The 21,949-nt window shown below is 42.2% G+C and overlaps 1 protein-coding gene across 1 annotated transcript in view; it reads left to right on the top strand.

The window, feature by feature from the left end:
- Nucleotides 1-15,529, top strand: part of LOC149281586 (ATP-dependent DNA helicase Q5-like) — a 44,593-nt gene extending 29,064 nt beyond the window's left edge. Inside the window, exons 12-20 of the mRNA XM_089499155.1 lie at nucleotides 11,120-11,178; nucleotides 12,002-12,075; nucleotides 12,400-12,493; nucleotides 12,688-12,819; nucleotides 12,943-13,640; nucleotides 14,196-14,235; nucleotides 14,371-14,631; nucleotides 15,242-15,317; nucleotides 15,426-15,529. Of these exons, the coding sequence (XP_089355281.1) occupies nucleotides 11,120-11,178; nucleotides 12,002-12,075; nucleotides 12,400-12,493; nucleotides 12,688-12,819; nucleotides 12,943-13,640; nucleotides 14,196-14,235; nucleotides 14,371-14,631; nucleotides 15,242-15,317; nucleotides 15,426-15,529 (1,538 nt within the window). The remainder of the gene's footprint in view (nucleotides 1-11,119; nucleotides 11,179-12,001; nucleotides 12,076-12,399; nucleotides 12,494-12,687; nucleotides 12,820-12,942; nucleotides 13,641-14,195; nucleotides 14,236-14,370; nucleotides 14,632-15,241; nucleotides 15,318-15,425) is intronic.
- Nucleotides 15,530-21,949: the final 6,420 nt, after the last annotated feature.

Genomic DNA, 21,949 nt, shown 5'->3' with positions numbered 1-21,949 from the left:
GGCATGGAGACATGCTTGACCAGTCCATCACTTTTACCCTCAGCTTTTTTTTAGCAAGGCAGTGGTTGTCTTGGAGGTGTTTTTCGGGTCGTTATCATGTTGGAATGCGGCCCAGTCTCCGACGGGAGGGGATCATGCTCTGCTTCAGTATGTCGCAGTACACGTTGGCATTAATGGTTCCCTCAGTGAACTATAATTCCCCAGTGACGGCAGCACTCATGCAGGCCCAGACCATGACACTCCCACCACCATGCTTGACTGTAGGCAAGACACACTTGTCTTTGTACTCCTCACCTGGTTGCCGCCACACACGCTTGACTCATGTCTCATCAAACCACAGTACATGGTTCCAGTAATCCATATCCTTAGCCTGCTTGTCTTTAGCAAACTGTTTGCGGCTTTCTTGTGCATCATCTTTAGAAGAGGCTTCCTTCTGGGAGGACAGCCATGCAGACCAATTTGATGCAGTGTGATCTGAGCACTGACAGGCTGACCCTCCACCCCTTCAACCTCTGCAGCAATGTTGGCAGCACTCATGCATCTATTTCCCAAAGACAACCTCTGTATATGACGCTGAGCACATGCGCTCAACTTCTTTGGTCGACCATGGCGAGGCCTGTTCTGAGTGGAACCTGCCCTGTGAAACTACTGTATGGTCTTGCCCACCGTGCTGCAGCTCAGTTTCAGGGTCTTGGCCATCTTTATGTAGAGCAACAATTCTTTTTTTTCAGCTCCTCAGAGAGTTCTTTGCCATTAGGTTCTATGTTGAACTTCCAGTGACCAGTATGAGAGTGTGACATGAAAAGATATAATAAATATTTACAAAAATGTTGAGAGGTGTACTCACTTTTGTGAGATACTTTACATGAGGACTACAAATGTATGCTCCATTACTACACCACTGCTCTCCAGCTCTTACTTTCTCTTGCAAACCTAAATAATACCATCTTCTTTATGCCAGCACCTCCCCCTTCCTACTTCTCTTCCCAAGACCTTGCTTCCCATTTTAAAAATAAAGTAGATGGCCATGGGCGTAGGAACCCCTAAAAATCTGGGGGGACAGCATTTTCCCCCATCAGATCCCCACTTTCTCCCCATCTCTCACACTATCTACCCCCTCTCCCCCTTCTCACACTATCTATCCCCTCTCCCCCCTCTCACACTTTCTTACTATCTACCCCCTCCCTACCCTCCCTTCTCTTACTATCTACCCCCTCCCTACCCTCCCTTCTCTTACTATCTACCCCCTCATTTCACTGTGAGAAAATAAGGCCTTTAATAAAATATGAAGATTAAAATAAAGTAAATGACACAAAACCTTTACTTTTCCTCTCACTGATTTCTGGGCCTAGAAAGTTTTGTGACTACAAATTCAGGACTCAGGATAATTAAAAATGAAATAGTTCTATTTATTCTAGGGATGCACCAAAATGAAAATTCTGGACCAAAACATTCAAGGTTCACTTAGCCAAAACCGAAAATGACCCCCACCTTTAAAAATAATAATAAAAACTCACATTTGTAATAAAAGTAGGTAACACACCACAATTGGACAAAAAAAAAATTGCAATATGACTTGGCATGATAGGAGTGTGATTTCTAACAGCAATCACACTCTTATCACACCCAGGCAGCCAGAACATGCTGGTACAGGGTGGCTGTAAGTGATGTGCAGACCCCATATTGCTGGCAGCATCAATACACAAGGGGGGCAGCTAGGTAGGTTTCAGCATGTACTGGCTGACTTGGCATAATAGGAGTGTGATTCCTAACGGCAATCACAGTCCCATCATGCCTAGGTTCCAGCACTTACACACCCAACCAGTAAATGCTGGAACCTAGGCATGATGGGACTGTGATTGCTGTTAGCAATCACACTCCTATCATGCCAAGTCAGCCAGTACATGCTGGTACAGGGTGGCTGTAAGGGATGTGCAGACCCCATACTGCTGGCAGCATCAATACACAAGGGGGGCAGCTAGCTAGGTTTCAGCATGTACTGGCTGACTTGGCAGGATAGGAGTGTGATTGCCTAGGTTCCAGCACTTACACCTCCATGCTATCACACACACACACTCATTCATATACTCATTCATTCACAGATTCATTCCCTCAATCACGCATACTCATTCAAACACCCTCCCCACCCCCTTACCTGCACTGCAGCTCCTTGATGCCGCTCACAGACTTCAGCAGGGGGCGCGGCCTCCCTCTGCGTTCTCTGGTACTGCACAGAGGAAGCGGGACTGGAGCAGAATCATGTGATGTCATGTGCTGGTTTCCGCTTCCTCTGTGCAGTACAGAAGACCCTCCCACAGGTAAGTAGCAGGGCTCTTGTTGTAGCAGGGCTTGAGGTGCGGACCGCGTAAGATCGGTTGCCCTGGCTGCCGATCTTACGTGGGCCACAACTCGAGGTCTTGCGGGCCGCATTTGCGGCGTTTCAATGCGGGGGGGGTCCTACGGTCCTGGGGGGGATTTCTTCATTATCGGTCCCCCCCGCATGAGTTACTGGGGGGGATCTGTCCCCCCCTCTTCCCCCCCGGTTCCGACGCCCATGTAGATGGCATCAGGGAAAACACAAAATCCTGCCACATTTCATTAAGACACATTTCTTGTTGGTGTTTCCTCACACAAAAAACAACCAAAATACTAATCCATTCCTTTGTGATATCCTGTTTGGATTATTGCAACTCCCTACTAACTGAATTTCCCCTCTTCCGCCGCACCAGTCGATCTTGAACATCTCTGGCAGACTAATTTTCTTATCCCACTGCTCATTTTCTGCTGCCTCACTGTGCCATTCCCTATTTTTGCACCCTTTCTTCGCTAGAATTAAACCCAGTCTCCTAACCATGAACTAGAGTCCTTAACAATGCTACACCCTCTCTATAGCTCTGCTTTTATATCCAAATATTCTTCTTTCTTCATTTATATTTAGGATTTCACTTATGCTGAACTAGTCCTCCTGAATTCCCTACCAGATCCTGTTAGACTATCTCCTAGTTACTGAATCTTTTAATGCTTCCTTAAAGCCCACCAATGCAGAGAAGCATACAAAAAACCCTCTTTTTACCCTTACCCTGCATCCTAAAGAAGCCATCCAGCATCCCTACCTGCAAGATTTCAACCCAGAGTTCTCCTCACCCAAGCAGTTCTCACCTTCTGTCTCGTTTCCCAAAATAGCTTGTAAGAGCAGGGTCCTCTTCTCCTTCTGCACCAGTATGTCTTAACCTGTGTTAAAGTTATTGTCCATTTTAAATTGTATGTAACAGTGCTACAGACTATAGCTAAAACACTATAAATACATGCAATGTAAAGTGTTTTTGGCACACACAATATTCATTTTAGATCTTATATAAACATATTAACTATATCTTATACTTTTGTATTATGTTCAGCAAAATTCCCTGTACTGCAATAACCCACAGGTTCTTATGTTTTGGATGGTTTGGGGAACCCTTGCCCATACTAGTTTTTATTATTTTGAAAACATTTAGAATTGGGTCAGTACAGCGTTTTCTTTATTTTGTGTTGGCTTTAACCCCTTCAGGACCGGGATTTTTAAGCTAGGGTGTCGCTAAAGGACCGGAGCCGTTTTTGTGTTTTTGCCATGTCTTTCTTCAACTGTAATTTCTCTCTTATCAATTGGTGCACCCACACAAATCATATATTGTTTTTTTCAGCACAAGTAGGGCTTTCATTTGAAACCATAGTAAGCTGGGTAGTACATTGTTTTGTTTGAAAAAAAGTGGGGAAAAAATGAAAAAAAACGCATTTTTTTACAGTTTTGTATACATACAAATTGTACACACATTAAACCAATGGGAAAAAATTATCCCAAATATATTCATTAACTTGTCCTGATTTGGAAACCACCCAACATGGCCAGGATTTTTATCTATTTTGACCAGTATAGGGCAAATATTGCAAGGCATGCATCACGTTTTTGAAATGTAATTTTTTTCAAATTTGGCATGGTAGTCTAATAACTGCAATAGTTGTCACAAATACTGATTATCCCCCCAAAATTATATGTTTATGAACAGTAGATAAGTCAAGGTGTACAACTAGGGTCATTTTGACACTTTTCAAACAGGGATTTTATCGCCAATTGCTGCCAAATTTTGAGGTATTTTTATATTTTTTGGGGGTTTTTTTGCATATGTTGCAATGTTGCTTTAGATTTTATATTATATTTTGTATAGAATATGTGCAACTGCAGAACAAAACACCAAATTGTGTTCACCAACATCCCCCGGTTCCAACAAGGCCTCACATGCATGGTTCATGCATTTTTGGAGGAAGCTATGAGGGCAAAACTGGAACATGCGCATTTTCGTTTTCACATTTGGAATTTTCAGAAATTGGTTTCCTGGGCCCATATCCCATTTGGGACATTTTGGAAGCCCCCTGCTGTAAATTACCCCATAAAAGTATATATTTATGAACAGTAGACAAGTCAAGGTGTTCAACTAGGGTAGTTTTGACAGTTTTCAGCTAGCCTTTTCTTCACTGATGTCTGCCAAAGTTCACGGAAAATTTATTTTATTGCGTTTTTAACAAATACATTTCAATGTTAAAATGTATTTCTTGCACAGCATATGTGCAACAGTGGAAGAAAGCACCACATTTTGTTCACCAACACCCCCCGGTTCCAACACGGCCTCACATGCATGGTTCATGCATTTTTTGAGGAAGCTATGAGGCCATAACTGGAACATGCGCAAGTTTTCAGAAATTAGTTTCCTGGGCCCATATCCCATTTGGGACATTTTGGAAGCCCCCCCACTGTAAATTACCCCATAAAAGTATATATTTATGAACAGTAGATGAGTCAAGGTGTTCAACTAGGGTAGTTTTGACAGTTTTCAGCCAGCCATTTCTTCACTGATGTCTGCCAAACTTCACAGGGAAATTATTTTATTGCGTTTTTAACGCATACATTTCAATGTTGCAATTTATTTCTTGCACAGCATATGTGTAACACTGGGAAAAAAAACACCACATTTTGTTCACCAACACCCCCCGGTTCCAACAAGGCCTCACATGCATGGTTCATGTATTTTTTGAGGAAGCTATGAGGGCAAAACTGGAACATGTGCATTTACATTTTTTTAAATATTTTTTTTCATCAGATTACTTGTAAGTGACAGGTTTAGGCCGCTGACATCAATCAGGGAGACCGATCAATAATCAGCAACTTAAAATGTCACCGACAAGTGATCAGGTAATAATTATGATTTTTTCATTTATTAATAATTTGTGTTTTTTCATAATTACCCTAGATGACCCCTCTCTCTTTGTAGAGCAGGGTCATCCGTGGGCTGCCATAATGATCCGATCACTCCTATTGGCCAGGAGTGATCTGATCAGCCCAGCATTTGACCTGGAAGCACCCTGGACTTTCAGGTCAGTGCTGTTATTTTTTTTTTATTATTATTATTATTTTATTAATTTTTTTAATTTATTTATTTTTTAAAAAATTTTTTTCATTATTATTATTATTTTTTACATTATTTTTTTTTAACTCTTTCAATGCTGATGCTCCATTGAAGCACAGCATTGATTGATATTTAGTCCCCACAAGCTTGTGGGGACTAATATTAACCCCTGCAATGCTGCGATGGGGGTCATACACAATCGCAGCATTGAAGGGGTTAATTGAGGAAGAGGGGGGTAGGGGTTAACTGAGGAAGGGTGGGGGAGGTCTGGTCTCCACACTCATGTGGAGACCAAAGAACCCTGTCTCCCTGTCCCTGAAGCTGCCTCTGGCAGCTGGGACACAATCTCCAATAGACTGGAGATTGTAGGGGAGGAGTCTCTCTGATCAGTCCTACAGGACTGATCAGAGGACTTCTGGGGGCTCGTTTTTGCTGTTGCTGGTCAGCCTGGGCTTCCAGGCAGACCACCAGCAGCAGAACCCCCTAAAAAACGGGAATTAACCCCTTCAATGCCGCGGCATTGAAGGGGTTAACGCTGCACTGACGCTCTCATGGAGCGATCAGGCAGCAGGGGGGTGTTGGATCTGGACCCATTCAATCCCCCCCCCACCCTTCCCTGAAGCTGCCTGTGGCAGCTGAAACCGCGATTGCAGATTTTTCTGCAATCGCAGTTTCTGCCTAGAGAATCACTCCGTGGGAGTGATCGTGGGCTTGGGGGCGGGCTTAGACAGGCTGTGCTGTCTGCCCAGGACTCCTGGGCAGACAGCAGCAGCAGCGCCCCCACGATCAGCGCGATTGTGGTGATGTGGGGGCGTTTTTTGGAGGAGACGTACCTGGTACGTCCCGGTCTACCGGTGACAGTTAACCAGGAAGTACCAGGTACGTCCCGGTACTGAAGGGGTTAAACAACTAGGAAAGAATCCCTGAACAGGACTTCAGGCAAGCAGTAAGTTCACTGAGCCCAGTTACATTTAATCAGCTCAGAGTCATCAGTTCTAAATGACAGGGGTGACTCCAGGTTTTGATAAAAAAATCTTCCTGTCAGTTCAAACCACTTAAGATGTACTATTACGTCCTAAGTCATTTGAGACACTTCACTCACGTAATAGTATGTTCTAAGGCAGGGGTCGACAAATTTGTTTGGGATTTAGAGGCCATTTAACATTCATATACTAATACATAGTGTAATATACTTTCATACACACACATATATAGATTAAAACACCTACTTACACACATTCACATATGTACTAACACACACAGTAACATACATACTTACACACATTTTTTTTTACCTTTACCTTTGTTGGCTTAGGACCAGTGGCGACTCTAGAAACAATATATAGGGGGGCACACAAGATACCACAGTCAAACTGGGGGGGGGGATTAATAATTTCCAAAAGTAATGTGCTATGGAATTATACTTTTGTTATTGGGCTAAAATAATATCATTCAACATGGGAAGCCTGAAGCCACAATTGAGTGTGACTAATCCTTGAAATAAATATTATAACACAATAAATAACTTTTTCACTAAATGATTTCAGGGCCTTGAATGTTTTGTCCCCTGAACTTCAAGAGGGCATTTTATCTCTGGATAAATATAAATTAAATAATTCCTACTGTAAGTTAAGTGCCAGGAAACAGATGACCAAACACACACACCAACACAGGCTCTGTCACACCGACACCCAGACACACACACCAGGACAGGCTCTGCTACACCAACAACCAAACACACACACACCAGGGCAGGCTCTGTCACACCGACACCCAGACACACACACCAAGACAGGCTCTGTCACACAGACACACACACCAGGACAGGCTCTGTCACACAGACACACACACCAGGACAGGCTCTGTCACACCGACACCCAGACACACACACCAGCACAGGCTCTGCCACACCGACACCCACACCAGGACAGGCTCTGTCACACCGACACCCAGACACACACACCAGGACAGGCTCTGTCACACCGACACCCAGACACACACACCAGGATCTACGTAACAGACGTCTACATCAGAACGGATTTTTCACACTGCATTGTCGTTTATACCCCCCTTAGTGTTTTTGCCCCTTGTGTATTGATGCCCCTGCTGCCCATATATATTAACATTAGCCCCAGTTGCCGATAGCAGGTATAGATCAACACATTAACACACAAACCAAGCTTTGCATGTATAGATCAACTGAAATTCACTTGTGATCTCAAATAAACAGAATCAGACATACAAATCCTGTATTTGCAGGTATACAATAGTATATGAAACGTAGCATTGCAGGTATAGATCAAATAAATACATGGAAACAGCATTGCAGGTATTAATCAACTGAATAAGACATATTAACCTTGTATTTGCAGGTATAAATAAATAACGTATGGAAACATAGCATAGCAGATATGGATCTACAGAATAACACACAAACCCAGCTTTGCAGGTATAGATCAATTGGAATTCACATAAAAACACGTCATTAAAAGGTATATTTAAAACCCCCTAAATTACACGCATAGATCACAGGTTGCACACCCCAAAGCCAGCCCTGGCGTCCACACTGCCCACACAGCAATCACACTCCTATCATACCCAGGTAACCAGTAAATGCTGGTACCTAGGCATGATGGGACTGTGCTTTCTGTGGTTGCTGTTAGCAATCACACTCCTATCAAGCCAAGTCAGCCAGTACATGCTGGTACAGGGTGGCTGTAAGTAATGTGCAGACCCCATACTGCTGGCAGCATCAATACACAAGGGGGCAGCTAGCTAGGTTTCAGCATGTACTGGCTGACTTGGCATGATAGGAGTGTGATTCCAAACAGCAATCACAGTCCCATCATGCCTAGGTTCCAGCATTTACTGGTTGGATGTGTAAGTGCTGGAACCTAGGCATGATGGGACTTTGATTGCTGTTAGCAATCACACTCCTATCATGCCAAGTCAGCCAGTACATGCTTGAGGTGCGGCCCGCGTAAGATCGGTTGCCCTGGCTGCCGATCTTACGCGGGCCGCACCTCGAGGTCTCGCGGGCCGCACCTCGAGGTCTCGCGGGCCGCATTTGGCCCGCATGTTGGACGCCCCTGCCTTATTACTTTCTAACCCCCTCTCCCTCCCTTATCACTTTCTAACCCCCTCTCCCTCCCTTATCACTTTCTAACCCCCTCTCCCTCCCTTATCACTTTCTAACCCCCTCTCCCTACTCACTATCTACCCTCCCCCTTTGTAGTTGTCTCACCTTTAGGTCCAGCGACGGGAGCACAAGGCTTCTGTCTTTGTTCTCTGCTGCGGTGGCCGCTGCTTCACCGCTGAGCGCCGAAATATGACGTCATATTTCGGCGCTCAGGATGAAATGCCGGCACTGCGACGGAGGTAGAGGCTTCGTGGAGGAGAATGGGGGGCGCCGAGCGGTTTCTAGGCGCCCCTCTCTCTCCTCCGCATAAAAAAAAGACGGGATTTAAAGTCGCATTGCGACTTTATTCCAAATTCGGCAGGGGGGCAACAGGGGGGGCAAGGATTAACCTAGGGGGGGGCAATTGCCCCCCTGTAGCGACGCCACTGCTTAGGACAGCTCTATTCCTCCATGCTCTGAGCACTCGGGAACAGATGTCATATACCCATCCTGAGATTGTACATGCTGGTACTGAGGGAGCGTAGTATGTCTGGCCATGGGGAGGTTGGGGACAGCGATTTTGGAATTGAGGGTTCCCCTGCCAAACCGTAGGTGCCAGGAAGCGATTTGTTGTCGCCATGGCAATCTGGCCCCTGGGTTTCGTCAAGCTCTGCTAGGTAATCAGTAACTGGTGTTTTCAGGGCCGGCCTTTGGGGTGTGCGACCTGTGCGACCGCACAGGGCGCCACACTCCAGGGGGCGCCACCGCGGGGGCCAGCAGCGTACCTAGCGGGGAGGGGCGGTCCGCACCGGGTGCCGCTCATCAGGGGGGCACCCAGCACCCCTCCAGAGACGGACAGTAATGTCCGCCGCTGGAGGAGCAGGCTCTCAAGGGAGCGGTATCGGAGGTCTTTAACAGACCTCCGGCTCCCTTGAGTGATTTTAAGCCGGTTCAAGGATCTAAAGTGGGTAGATAGGGAGAAGGGAGTGAGAAGGGGTAGATAGGGCAATCATACTCTATCATGCCAAGTCTGCGAGTACATCCTGGAATCTGGGTATGCCTGGGCATGATAGGAATGTGATTGCTGTTAATCATATATATATATATATATATATATATATATATATATATATATATATATATATATATATAATATTGTTATTTAATTGTTTTGTCCTATTTTGGTGTGTTACGTACTTTAAATAAAAGTGTTAGATTTTTTTATGGTGTTGGGGGGGTCATATTTGGTTTTGGCCAGGTAAATGCTGCACTTTCGGTTTCAGTCCAGAATTTGTTTCGGTGCATCCCTACTACTAAGCCAGACAATGAAGTGGTAGGCCTAGACCACATCAATGTTTGGCGTAGTATATAGTGATTGGGGTTTTGTTACAAGTTTTTATTCCTTTCTTTTTTTGGGATGGGGGGGCGCCAGAGGAGTAGTCCGCACAGGGCGCCAGAACACCTAAGGCCAGCTCTGGGTGTTTTTGCCTAATTTCGACAATGTAAGGAATGGAGTCTTGCATATGGGGGTGTACATGGTATGGTTGGACTAAAAGGGGTTTTCCCTAAACAGCCACAATGGATAACAAAACAAATAGAATTTCTGAAACTTGCCATACCTACAACTCTTCCCAGTACAATAGAGTTAATTACTGAAGTTGTCCTGCCATCTATAAATAAAAACATTTCAATACAGAACTATTTTTGCTAGCCACATTTTCGTGCTGGGCTATTGCTTTCAGTTGAAGAGAGCATCTTAGGTTGCAGTCTTGTAATTTTCACCTGTGCCAAAGACCTCTAGATAACCTTCGACCAACTTTCTCACTTATCCATTTGCTAGGAATTTAAAAACTGCCCTTTTGATTTTTCAATGAAAATCATTAGGAGCCACAAGGAGAATACTTTAGGTGCTCGACAACTGTGCCTCTGTTTCCTAAGCATACACGAATGGTTGTCTGTAGGAACTTTTCTGTGTGGGGCAATCACTGAGCGCAGAGATGGATGAGCACACGTGGTCTGACTCTTGTAGGAGCGGCTAAAAATACACAAACATTACCAGAACGACAACAACTGCAAGGATGTCCAGCTTGGTAAAGTTGGCTCCTCTACCGGCTTAATCAGAGGGACACACGTGTGGGTGCCCTTACATACGTGTCACTTTACCTGGTTCTCTAGATTGGTTCTCTGTTAATTCACTAAATCTATGATATTGGGGGGGGGGGGTAATGGGTGATGAGTACTAAAGCAGCATTCCTCAAGAAAGCCATATATGTTAGCTAAAAAAAACATTAGAACATTGACATTTTTATTACATTATTCATGAATGTCTAATGTGTTTGTTGTAGTAATGCCAACTGATAACTTTTGTGATCAGTAGGTACTATTTCCTTCTCTCTTTTTATTATTTTTTGCCCTCTCTAGTGGGACATATTTTTGAAATTGTACCTGTAAAATTGTTGATAATGGTTTTAGTAAACTTTTGTCCTTTTATACATGCTGGCAGACCGGATATGTTTCCGCGTGTCCTATAATTCACAGAATAATATTTTTACCTCCACAGATGATGACTGCCTTCTTAAAGATGCTGCCAATGACAAGATCCCCAAATTGACCGTGAAGGTAAGTGGGGCACAGTTGCATCAGAAGACTCGGAGATATTATTATATCTAGTTCTGGTCCTTTCAAATGACAATCTAAAATTAAAGTGCACAAAATATAAGCAATGTGCTTCAGTAGTAGGAATACAAAACACTTAAGGTTCTAAGTCAGGTTTAATAATACAAGATAATAAAAGCTGATTGTGCAAGGTGTTATCAAAGTAAACCATATAACCCTTCCAAAAATTCCATATTAAAGCACTTAACCTGTCCTTAACGTTGCAGTCTTGCTGCGCAGCTGGACACCCCTTCATGATCTTGCCACTGATTGCTTACTTGAGGCAGGTAGTCGGTGACAGAAAATTGCTGCCATTGAAAATAATGGCAGCACTTTCCATACATGCATTTGGGGTCCAAATGCCCCCACAGCATTTGCCAAGCCAGCATTGGAGCTGACTGTGGATGAGTATATCACTTGCATGGAGATGGGATTGACTAAACACATCTACAAGACATTTAGCTGGGTTGTGAAAAGGGCCAAATACACGTGGGGATCCTGGAGAATCCCTGCAAGCATTTGTGAAATGGACATGAAAATGTAAAGGGCAGCTATCCTATGCATTAAAGTCCATTATGATGGCTGGAGTGTCCCTTTAACTACTTTGTCTTGCTACAATTATAGTTCCATATCTTTAAGGTACCGGATGTACACTGTTGTGTATGATGATGGTTGCAGAAGTGACCCCTTTTTATTTGTGTTCTAGGAACACTATTAGTGCTTGAGTTTCTGCCACAGTTCCAGTGTTTATATGCAGAAATATTAAATGTATGGGTTATGTTTATAGGCCAGGGAGCATTGTCTGAAGATGTTGGAAGAAGCTCTCAGCAAAAATCTGGAAATGACAAAATCTGAAAGCTGGTAGGAAGATCCAAATACCTAATCAGATCTATCACTGTGTAGTATTTATGCATATAAATGTAAGTTCACGCACATTAAATATGTTTACTGTTAAGACTTCTAAAACACCAGGGGTTATGTAGCCAAAGCCCCTGAAGTTATATTTTTAGTCACTAGCGTGACCCCCATAGTTGGTACGTTTTGGAATGAAAAGTAGAATCAACCTCTTTCTAACATTTTGCCCTACATGTGTTCCCTGATTAGAGTGACCTACACTTGAAATAATGTCTATAGTATGTGTGCTAGACGTTCTCTTGGCTGACTGTTTCCTTTGATTTTTGGCAGTTCTGACGTGGGTTCATTGGCTATAAATTTAGAATTTGAGATTTTCAGAAGCAGCAAAGTGTCCAATGTCTACAAGGCAGGAATACTGAAAAAGGTGAGCCTGTTGTCTTGCAGTGTTTTGTGAAGATTAAGAATAGATTTATTTTGTAGCTGCTGGGAATGACACAGGATGCCATAGCAGCTAAATCTGATGAACTTCATTGACATCATTTTTAAATTTATTGTTTTTGTACTGAACAACAAAGCCTTACTTTAAGAGAGGTGGCAATGGTTCAATTTCCCCCACAGGTAACTGATATTAACAAGGCATCAAAAGACGGGGAGCTGCATGCTGTGTTCGGATCCACTGATTGTACGGAGAAGTCAGAGGTGAAATCGAATTTTCCAGAATGTGAATTTGTGACTGCATCGCAAATGCAGGTAATTTGTTGTAGAAATCATAGCAGGTTATGGTTTCTTAGACAGCGTTGTCTTAATGACAAGAGCTTTAATACAGAGAGCATTTCTTACTGTAAAGTGCTGACGTTTTTGTCTCTCATCCAGATTAAGAGGAAGCGAATGGGAGCGGGGTCTGCACTGTTTCAGACCGCATCAAGTTTCTTAGAATCCACCAAAGCAGACGACGATGGATTTTCCCTGTCTAGTCTTGGGAGCAGCCACAATCCACCATCGAATAGTGTTGATGACTCCTCAAACCATACAGGTAGTAAAAGCTTGGATAGTCCAAGCAAAAAAGTTGAAAGTCCCAGCAAAAAGATGAAACTCGGCAAGAAAAAGAAAGACCTTGCAACTGCAGCCTCGAAGGACTCACAGGAAATTTCAAAGTTTTTCACATCGCAAAAGAAGAGAAAAACTGCAGAGAGTGATGGCAAAAAACTTTTTGAGAGTCCCTGCATCAGTGAATCAGTGGTGAGCCAAGAACAAAAGGCTGAGAGCTTGCTTAATGGACACCAAGTGTGTAGCAAAGAACATTCTGGGAGCGCCCCAGATCTACAGCGTTCTGACAGAACAACACACTGTTTGGATAGTTTAGCTCTACCAACATCACATATAAGGGATAGCACAGGATGTCCAAAGCAATTAGAAACAAATGAGCTCTTGAAGGATGCACAGCCCTCAGACACAAAGGTCCTCTCTAAGGACAAACACATAATGCAGTCTTTGCAAGACCTACCAAAGCCAACTCCGGATCTACAGGAACTCCAAAATGTCAGCTTGAACATTAACTTGATAGATAATAGGTGAGTGGCACTAAATCTAAAACCATTACAACAGTGACCGCAGATCATTTATATCTAGCAATCATTACCTAGAAAAACACAGTTAAAAGTCATTCAATTTGCGCGAAGATCATGTAGTCCTTTTCTTGTTCTTGTAAAACACTCAGCATATGCAGTTACATTAGAGTAATAATCTGAAACGCTTTAGAGAGCTAACCTTTATTTAAAAGAAGTACAAAACAACTAAAAAATACTGCAAACAACTATTAAATACCTAATGTTAATATGGACTCCTATGCCTTTCATGCTACTCCCGCTCAACCCCACCTCCTCCTTGACCTGGGACTTTCTCGTTGTCCCCCCTGCATCCACCCATGCCTACATGTTTAGAGTATCAAAGCCAGCTTCAACTAAAATTCTTTTAAATTCTGAATTAGTTTTCATTATTTTAACTTTATTGGGCATGTTTTTTTATTTTATTTCACCTTTAAGTGAGACATTTGTTGACTGATGTTTGGGGTTAGTGCGTTCAATAATCTTTGCCGTTCTGGCAATAATAGTTTACGTGTATCACAGGGAGAACTCGAGGACCCCGGAGGAGGAGGTAGGCGAGAAGGTGAGTTGCGCCAACTAAGGTGGTACAGTATCTTCTCTTAGACTTTACTTTTTTTTTTTTTTTTATGACGTTTTTTTTAATTGACTTCTCCCTGTTGTTAATACTATATCCACATCCTGTCCATTACTTCTGCAGGATTCTGGACTTCCTGCCAACAAGAAGCCAAGAATAGAAGATAAATCTTCCTCCATTTTGTTCCACCCTGACAAAGTACCTAGTGGTCAAGGAAAGAAGAAAGTTACCTTCGACCCTAACCTGAGCAGGGAAGACAAAGAAGGAACAGCTAAAATCCTTCAGCCACCATCTGGGAATAAAGTAGTTACCCTGAAGGAGACCGCTGACATTGTGGTGAAGTACTTAACACCTTTCTTCCGTGATGGGAAATTTGCATCAAAGGTGAGTCGAGATTGCCAGTAACTTAGCCATGCACTGCAGTTGTTTTGTTCCCAACAATAAATGTGTGATTTGGAAGGAAAACAGAACATATTTTGTATTAAAATGTATAAAAATACTGGAATGTGAATGGGACTGTTTTGGACCCTCATAAACATTAAACCTTGCACGTGGAAATGTTGCAAAACATGAACTGGATTTTCTTTCAGCAGTGGCATCCATCCTGTGGAAGAAATAGTAAGATAAATTACCAAATCTGCCTGCATTTTCTAGTTTGTGGGTTTTTGGAAGAATGTAAGACTGTAGACTGTGAGACTTAGATTGTAAGCTCCAAAAGCTTTTGTTGCTCTGCGTCTGTTTCTATGTTGGCCCAATAAAAGATATCATGTTTGGTAAAGACTCCAGTGTCCGTAACAAATTATAGCAGGACATGTAGTCTGTGATGTGATGATGTTTTTGGTATGTGATACAGGGTTACACTGTGTAGTAAAGTGGCCTGTGTAATACAGTGTATATCAGACATTTTCACAACAGTCAATAGTGCCATGTAGTTTGTGATGCATTTATGCCATGAGTTGGACTACATGTCAAATGCCTATTGTCTCTTTCATAGGATTTATTTAAAGCATTTGCACGGCAGTTGTCTCATTACCTAGCAGGGGAGAACAAGACCCCACTGAGAAAGAATGGTAAGTCACTTGGTAAGACCGGCAGGTAACTATTAGTTACGGAGGATTGGTAACTCGGTGTAGTGTAAGTCGCTGCTTAACGCTGTGATGTCTTCTCCTGACACCCAGTAAAAGAAGAAGCCCAGAGACTGATCAAGGCATTTTTTAAGAACCGGACACGTTGTGAGAGTGAGAAGGAGTGGGAAGAACTGTTGCTGAGTGCTTCTACTTGATGTCTTTGTGGATACCAAGTGTGTGGATGATGGAAGCTGGGTGAAGCTGCTGGATACAGTTGATATGCTACCTATGCACTAAATACTGTCCTTATAAGCACGTCGCTACCTCAACCCATTATACAATCTGTGTGGCAGGATTCGCTCCCCTGAGGAAGACAAGAAGTTTATTTTATTCAGGGAATCTCTCTATGCTACATTTATCTCTCAATGCTACAGTTTCCCAATTCGACAGATTTGTAGCACAATGCGTACCAACATGCTGCGGTGATATTACCACTCACGGTAACACAGGTTTGCTCCCATGTATTCAATTTCTAGTTCTGTTGTAGAAGTTGAAGTCTGTGAAGTTTGGTAGGATAAAGACTTTGAACGACTAGAGTTTACTATCCTGGTTCTGCAGATGACCATAACATAGCATAACCAGGTTCTGAACAAATCCCGGGCTCCGAATAACCATGGCTCCTAAACTTTGCTCCAACTGTCCTAACTCGTGTTCTTTTAGGTCTCTATGTATGCATACCGTCCTAACTCAAATACATTTTAGTCTGGCGCTTAAATTACATATAGATTGTCCAGTCCTGAATATAATATCTTGCAGCTGAAGTAGTATTCCCTGAATGCTTTTCTAAATTATTGCTAGGAAAAATAGATTTACCTGAGTTCTGAGTATTGTTCTCCTTGCTGCTACAATAGTGCTTCACCATGTGATGGCTATGGCTATGTTGCCTTATTTCTGCTTATTGGGCCCTGAAAAGATGTTCAGTATATGCTGCTATTGGTGTTTTCCCTTGGTATTTTGTCTTAACCGTTTCATTCTCATTGAAGCCCTTAATTCCACCATCAACCTTCATAATTTTATGTGACGTGGAAGGGTTAGTGATTATGTGACTTTCAGGTATTATTTTTAATTACTACATGACTGTATTTTGTTTGGAAATTAGAGTTTATGCTAAGGGATAACATATAGAGTTAAAATATAAATATTTAAAAAATAAAAGGTTCTTTTTGTTTCTCATTTTCTTTTTACTTATTTTTAACATCATCATAATTACTACAATGACATGAATACAAAAATTCTAAACCAACCATTTTTATCTGATGTTTCCTTGGCAAATCTGCACATTGAAAGTAGCCAACATTCCAGCCATTCAATGGCTTTGCAACTAGTTAGGGTTTGCAATGGTACTTCTTTCTGCATGTATTATTGTTTCTCAACTGTAAATTCCACACCAACAGGGCTGGCCCTACCATGGAGCAGAGTGGGGCAATTGCTCCAGGCGGCACTTTTGCCGCCCCAAGCCCCCTTTTTTTTTATTTTTAAAGCAGAAGATAGAGAGGGCGCCGAGTGGTTTTCGCTTACCAAGTTGTCAGTACCTGCTCGGCACCCCTCTCTCTCCTCTGCAAGTCCTCTAGCTTCTTCTCGGTGCCGGCTTGTAATGCTGAGCACCGGAAGATGATGTAATTTCCGGCGTTCAGCATTACATGCCGGCACCGAGACCGAGCAGGGAGACTCGCCGCAGGACTGCTGAAAGGTAAGTACAAAGGTGGGGTGGTAGGGTAGGTAATAGGGAGGGGGGGGAGAGTAAGGGTAGATAATAGGGAGGGAGGGAGAGGAAGGGTAGATAATGGGGGGGGCGGCAGAGGAAGGGTAGATAATGGGGGGGGGGCAGAGGAAATGTAGATAATGGGGTGGGGGCGGCATTTTAAACTTCGCCCCAGGCGACATTATGCCTTGGGCCGGCCCTGCACACCAACCTTGCACAACTTCCATTCACCCGATGGAATCAAGTGGGGCTTACAGGATTACATACTTTTTGGATAAAAGCACAAAGTCTCTTCTAACATATACACAATGCGAGGACAAGTTACCAAAAGTTCCAGTTCCAATTTATGTTTATTTTCAAGGCAAGAGCTATGTTTCCCGAGTTAAGGCGCATGAAATTTTTTATAGAATGGACTGGTTAGAAGAATGTTACACAAAGATAATATCAAAAATTATTTTAAGAAGTAGGAGAAATGTGTTTATTCGAGAGACAGCTACACAGGGCCCATCTACAGCTGCCCCTTGCCCAGCTATTGCTCTCCAGTGACTGTCTAAAAGGTATGTATGCTGGTGAGAATAATTCTTGCTGTGAAGGACACCCCATCTACTCCATGATGACCGCTCCATAGCGCAAGTTCCCACTGTATCACTTAAATAGAAAATATTCTAAAGATCGTCTGCACTGATTTCATCACTGCAGTGGTTTAACATGTTGGCGAGTAACTTGCAATGGTTCCTGTGTTACCCTGACTGGTTTTCCAACTTCTATCATTAATGTCTTAAAGTAATCCTTTAATCCATAAAATACTTTACATTAATCAATAGAAGGTAAAACTTTGTCTGAGTGTTTTGAGTTTATCAGTCAAGATACTTTAAACCTCTTAATGACCAGTGGCATGCCAGGCACGTCACGGAAAAATGGTCAGTTAACAACATAAGACAAGTGTAGAAAACATAGAAAGTGTCCGCAGATAAGAACCATTCGGCACATCCAGTCTGCCCAACCTCTGAATGTTTTCCTTAGTCCCTGGCCTTATCCTATATCTAGCTTAGCTTTATGCCTATCCCATACTTGCTTAAATGTCTTCACTGTATTAACATCTGCCACTTCTGCTGGAAGGCTATATCATGCATCCACTACCCTTTCAGTAAAGCAATATCCTTCTGAAGATACGGTCTCCAGTACTTTTCACAATACTCCAAGTGAGGTCTCACCAGTGCTCTGTACAACGGTATGAGCACTTCCCTCTTTCTACCGCTAATACCTCTCCCTTACAAATTGGTAACATTTAAAAATAATAATGCAATAAATGTCTTCATCAGGGGAAACATAGTTTCAACAAAATGTAAAAAAAACTCCAAAGATATATAAATATAAACATTTATGAGCAAGTGTTAAAATTAGCATTGTATCTTCCCAAAAATCCTGACATGGAAAAAGTCTAGTTTAAAAAAAAAAATGTATGGTTTAATCAGGTAAATTTATTTGGCCAACTTCAAAGATGTCCCAGAATAGGACATGAACCCAGGATGACCAGATATATATATATATATATATATATATATATTTTTTTTTTTTTTTAAATAGCACTATGCTAATTGTGGCAAAGTTGGAGGTGTTTTAGTTAATCTGATGTATTCTGACATAGTTGAGTGGTCTGTAGTCTTTTTGTCAGCCCCTGGTCTGTGAGTCTGTGGAAAAAAGGGTCCTGAAAACAAGTTATATAGATCAACATCAATGCTATCCCAATCCACTTGGGGGAGTTTGGGCAAAAGATAACCCTTTGGTCAAAACTAGACTTGGGCGTCGGCCAACTCTTCGTGCTCGTCTTCGTGGGGGGAAAATGTTTGTATTCTGCAAATATTCACCCGTTCCTGTGTTCGGTTTGGGCAAATATTCGTGTACATTCTTCGTGTTAGTTTTTTCCTTTGTTTTTTGCTTTTTTTGTAGAAGGGGTTAATACGGGGTTAATGTGGACAGATTTTCCGTACGGCCAAGTTGCTGCAGCAGGATTTTTAAAGTCTGTATGAGTGACATCTGTACTTCATTGGTTGATGGCAGACGAGCCCCTTGCTGGCACGTATGGACTTTTAACTGTTGGAGCAGGGAGACCAGTGGGCTCTGCCGGCCAAGTTGCACTGTAAGGAGTTAAAGGGCCGTGCGAGTGAGCCTATTGGTTTTTCGGTTTGAACGACAAAAACGCACTATTCGTGTCCGTTTTCATGTTCGCCCCAAAAAAGAATGCACAAGTCTAGTCAAAACTTTTATTTCAATATTAGTCAAAGTCTGGCCTGAAATATTATCGATCAGTTCCTACTCTCTGTCACCCTGTTTTCGGTCCTTTTTCTAAATTTCCACAGTGGTTTCCGCATACTTTTGGTCATGTCATTTCATATGGACTGTAGAAGATTTATGCACTTTGTAAATTCAGCCTATTATGTCTACAATAAGAAGGTGAGGCCTATTATCATCAGCCCTTTGTTTCCCATCTTCCCAAAATCAGATGGTTCTTGGAGACCGGTACTGAATGTCAAGGCTCTGAATACTTTGCAAAAAAGGAAAAGATTCAGAAATGGAAGGTTTATCAGACATTCCAGGCCTAGTGAAGATAAATTTCTTCTGCATCAAGTTAGACCTCAAAGATGCCTTCCATTCAGTTCCCAATCGCCAAAAAACACAGGCGATTTCTCAGGTTCTGGAAGAAACCGATTTATCACTGGACAGTGATGGTGTTTGGCCTATCCAACGCACCTTACACCTTCTCCAGGATAATATAAGCTTTAAATCCGACTCAAGTCCGGCAAAAAGGCTTCATATGTCTTTACTATTTGGACAATATTTTACCGTTAAACCCAGAGGTAGATGTTATCGTTTAACAAAGAATTAATTTCCCTTTTACAAAATACGGGTTTTATAGTGAATCTACAAAAAGCTATACTTGTTCCCACCCAGAACATCATATTTCTGGGGTTTATCCTAGACACCAAGAACCTGGGAGTTTCCCAAGACAAATGGGAAAAAAATCTGGCCTATTTAGCTTCATTCCCTGTCGACATTGTTGGTCTCTGAGAGAATTAGACTATAGGGACATTGATAGCATTAACACCAGGCTACGAAGACTCCCCCATTATGCAGATGGAGCCAGTTATTTCTATGGATCAACTGAGGCAGGGTGGCCTCTGAGAGTCGAAGGTTTTCTTACCCCAAATGGAACTCTGTTTTGGGTTTGATAATTCCTCATCCTCTTTTAGAGTTGCCGTTCGACGTAACGCTGACTACAGATGCTTCCATTCAGGGTTGGGGTGCATTCTCAGCACAGGGCACAATAAGATGAATTTGGTCTGTTCAAGAGAGAACCCTGCACATATTTACAGTATCTCACAAAAGTGTAAATGTTTTATTATATCTTTTCATGTGACAACACTGAAGAAATGACACTCTCCTACAATGTAAAGTAGTAGTGAGTGCACAGCCTCTATAACAGTGTAAATTTGCTGTCCCCTCAAAATAACTCAACACACAGCCATTAATGTCTAAACCTTGGCAACAAAAGTGAGTTCACCCCTAAGTGGAAATGTCCAAATTGGGCCCAAAGTGTCAATATTTTGTGTGTCCACCATTATTTTCCAGCACTGCCTTAACCGTCTTGGGCATGGAGTTCACCAGAGCTTCACAGGTTGCCACTGGAGTCCTCTTCCACTCCTCCATGGCGACATCACGGAGCTGGTGGATTTTAGAGACCGTGCGTTCCCCCACCTTCCATTCGAGGATACCCCACAGATGCTCAATAGGGTTTAGGTCTGGAAATTTTTTTTGTTTTTCAATTACTTTTCATGGATAGTTTTGTTACATTTATTGTGTTACTATTGGCTTCTGTTACAATGTTTTCTTCTATTACTGATCCAGGGCTGTTTGTTAGCATATTTAATTGCCCGCGTTTCCCTGTTAAGGGATTTGTTAAATGTTTTTGCAGATTCACTGGCATGGTGTGTTTATTCTTAATTTACATGGTCCTTTATATGTTTAGTTCCCCGTGGGGTTTTTGTTAAGGAGAGGTGGTGTACAGAGCGCCTTATCTTCTTACCTGCAATATAGAGAGCGTTCTAATGGATGAGTTAACCATCTGCATTTTCCCATTTTAAAATCTGCGGTGATCAGGACTCCCACGCTCAGCACGGCTGTCCTAATCACCTGCTAGAACTTCCTTGTCATCGATTCAACCACCACACTACCTCTCACCCTTTCTCTATGCCTTATGTTTGTCACCCCATTTCCCTCTAGATTGTAAGTTTGCGAGCAGGGCTCTCTCCACCAAATGTACCGGTTTGTCTTAGTCTGTCAATTCTTGTCTTGTCATAGCCCTTGAATTTATGTATTGTATTAAGCGCTGCGTAAACTGTTGGCGCTATATAAATAAAAGATAATAATAATACCAGATTTCTCAGAGTTGTCACGTCATGTGTACATCAAATAGTATGTAGACTGTTAGAGGTCTTCCTTGTCTAAAGAAATAACTTTAAGTAAAAAAAAACAAAAAACACTATTCTACCACTAATAGGTCCTGGATTTATAAATCCTGGAACAGATCTGGAGAACTAATTCATCAGGTTGGTTAAGTATAGAATAAGGTTACTCAAAAACTAAATATTAGCCACAGATACTGCTGAGAACATTCTATTAACACACAATTCCACTTCTATTATTTTGGTAATGGAGGTATTTTAACATGTTATATGATATGTTTTCATTTCTCACAATTTTTAACTTTATTTCAGATATTTATTACCAGAAATCAAATTCTTGTTGATACAGAAATATTGTATATTATGACCAAAGGATCAAATTTGGGAAAAAGGTGTTTTGTTTTTTTTTA

Source organism: Sceloporus occidentalis, unplaced genomic scaffold (assembly GCF_023333645.1).
Source record: "Sceloporus occidentalis isolate IW3139 unplaced genomic scaffold, rSceOcc1.0.p SCAF_130, whole genome shotgun sequence".
In the NCBI taxonomy this organism is placed as follows: Eukaryota; Metazoa; Chordata; class Lepidosauria; order Squamata; family Phrynosomatidae; genus Sceloporus; species Sceloporus occidentalis.
Note: the sequence above shows the minus strand (reverse complement) of the source record. Positions and strands in the feature narration are given on the sequence as shown.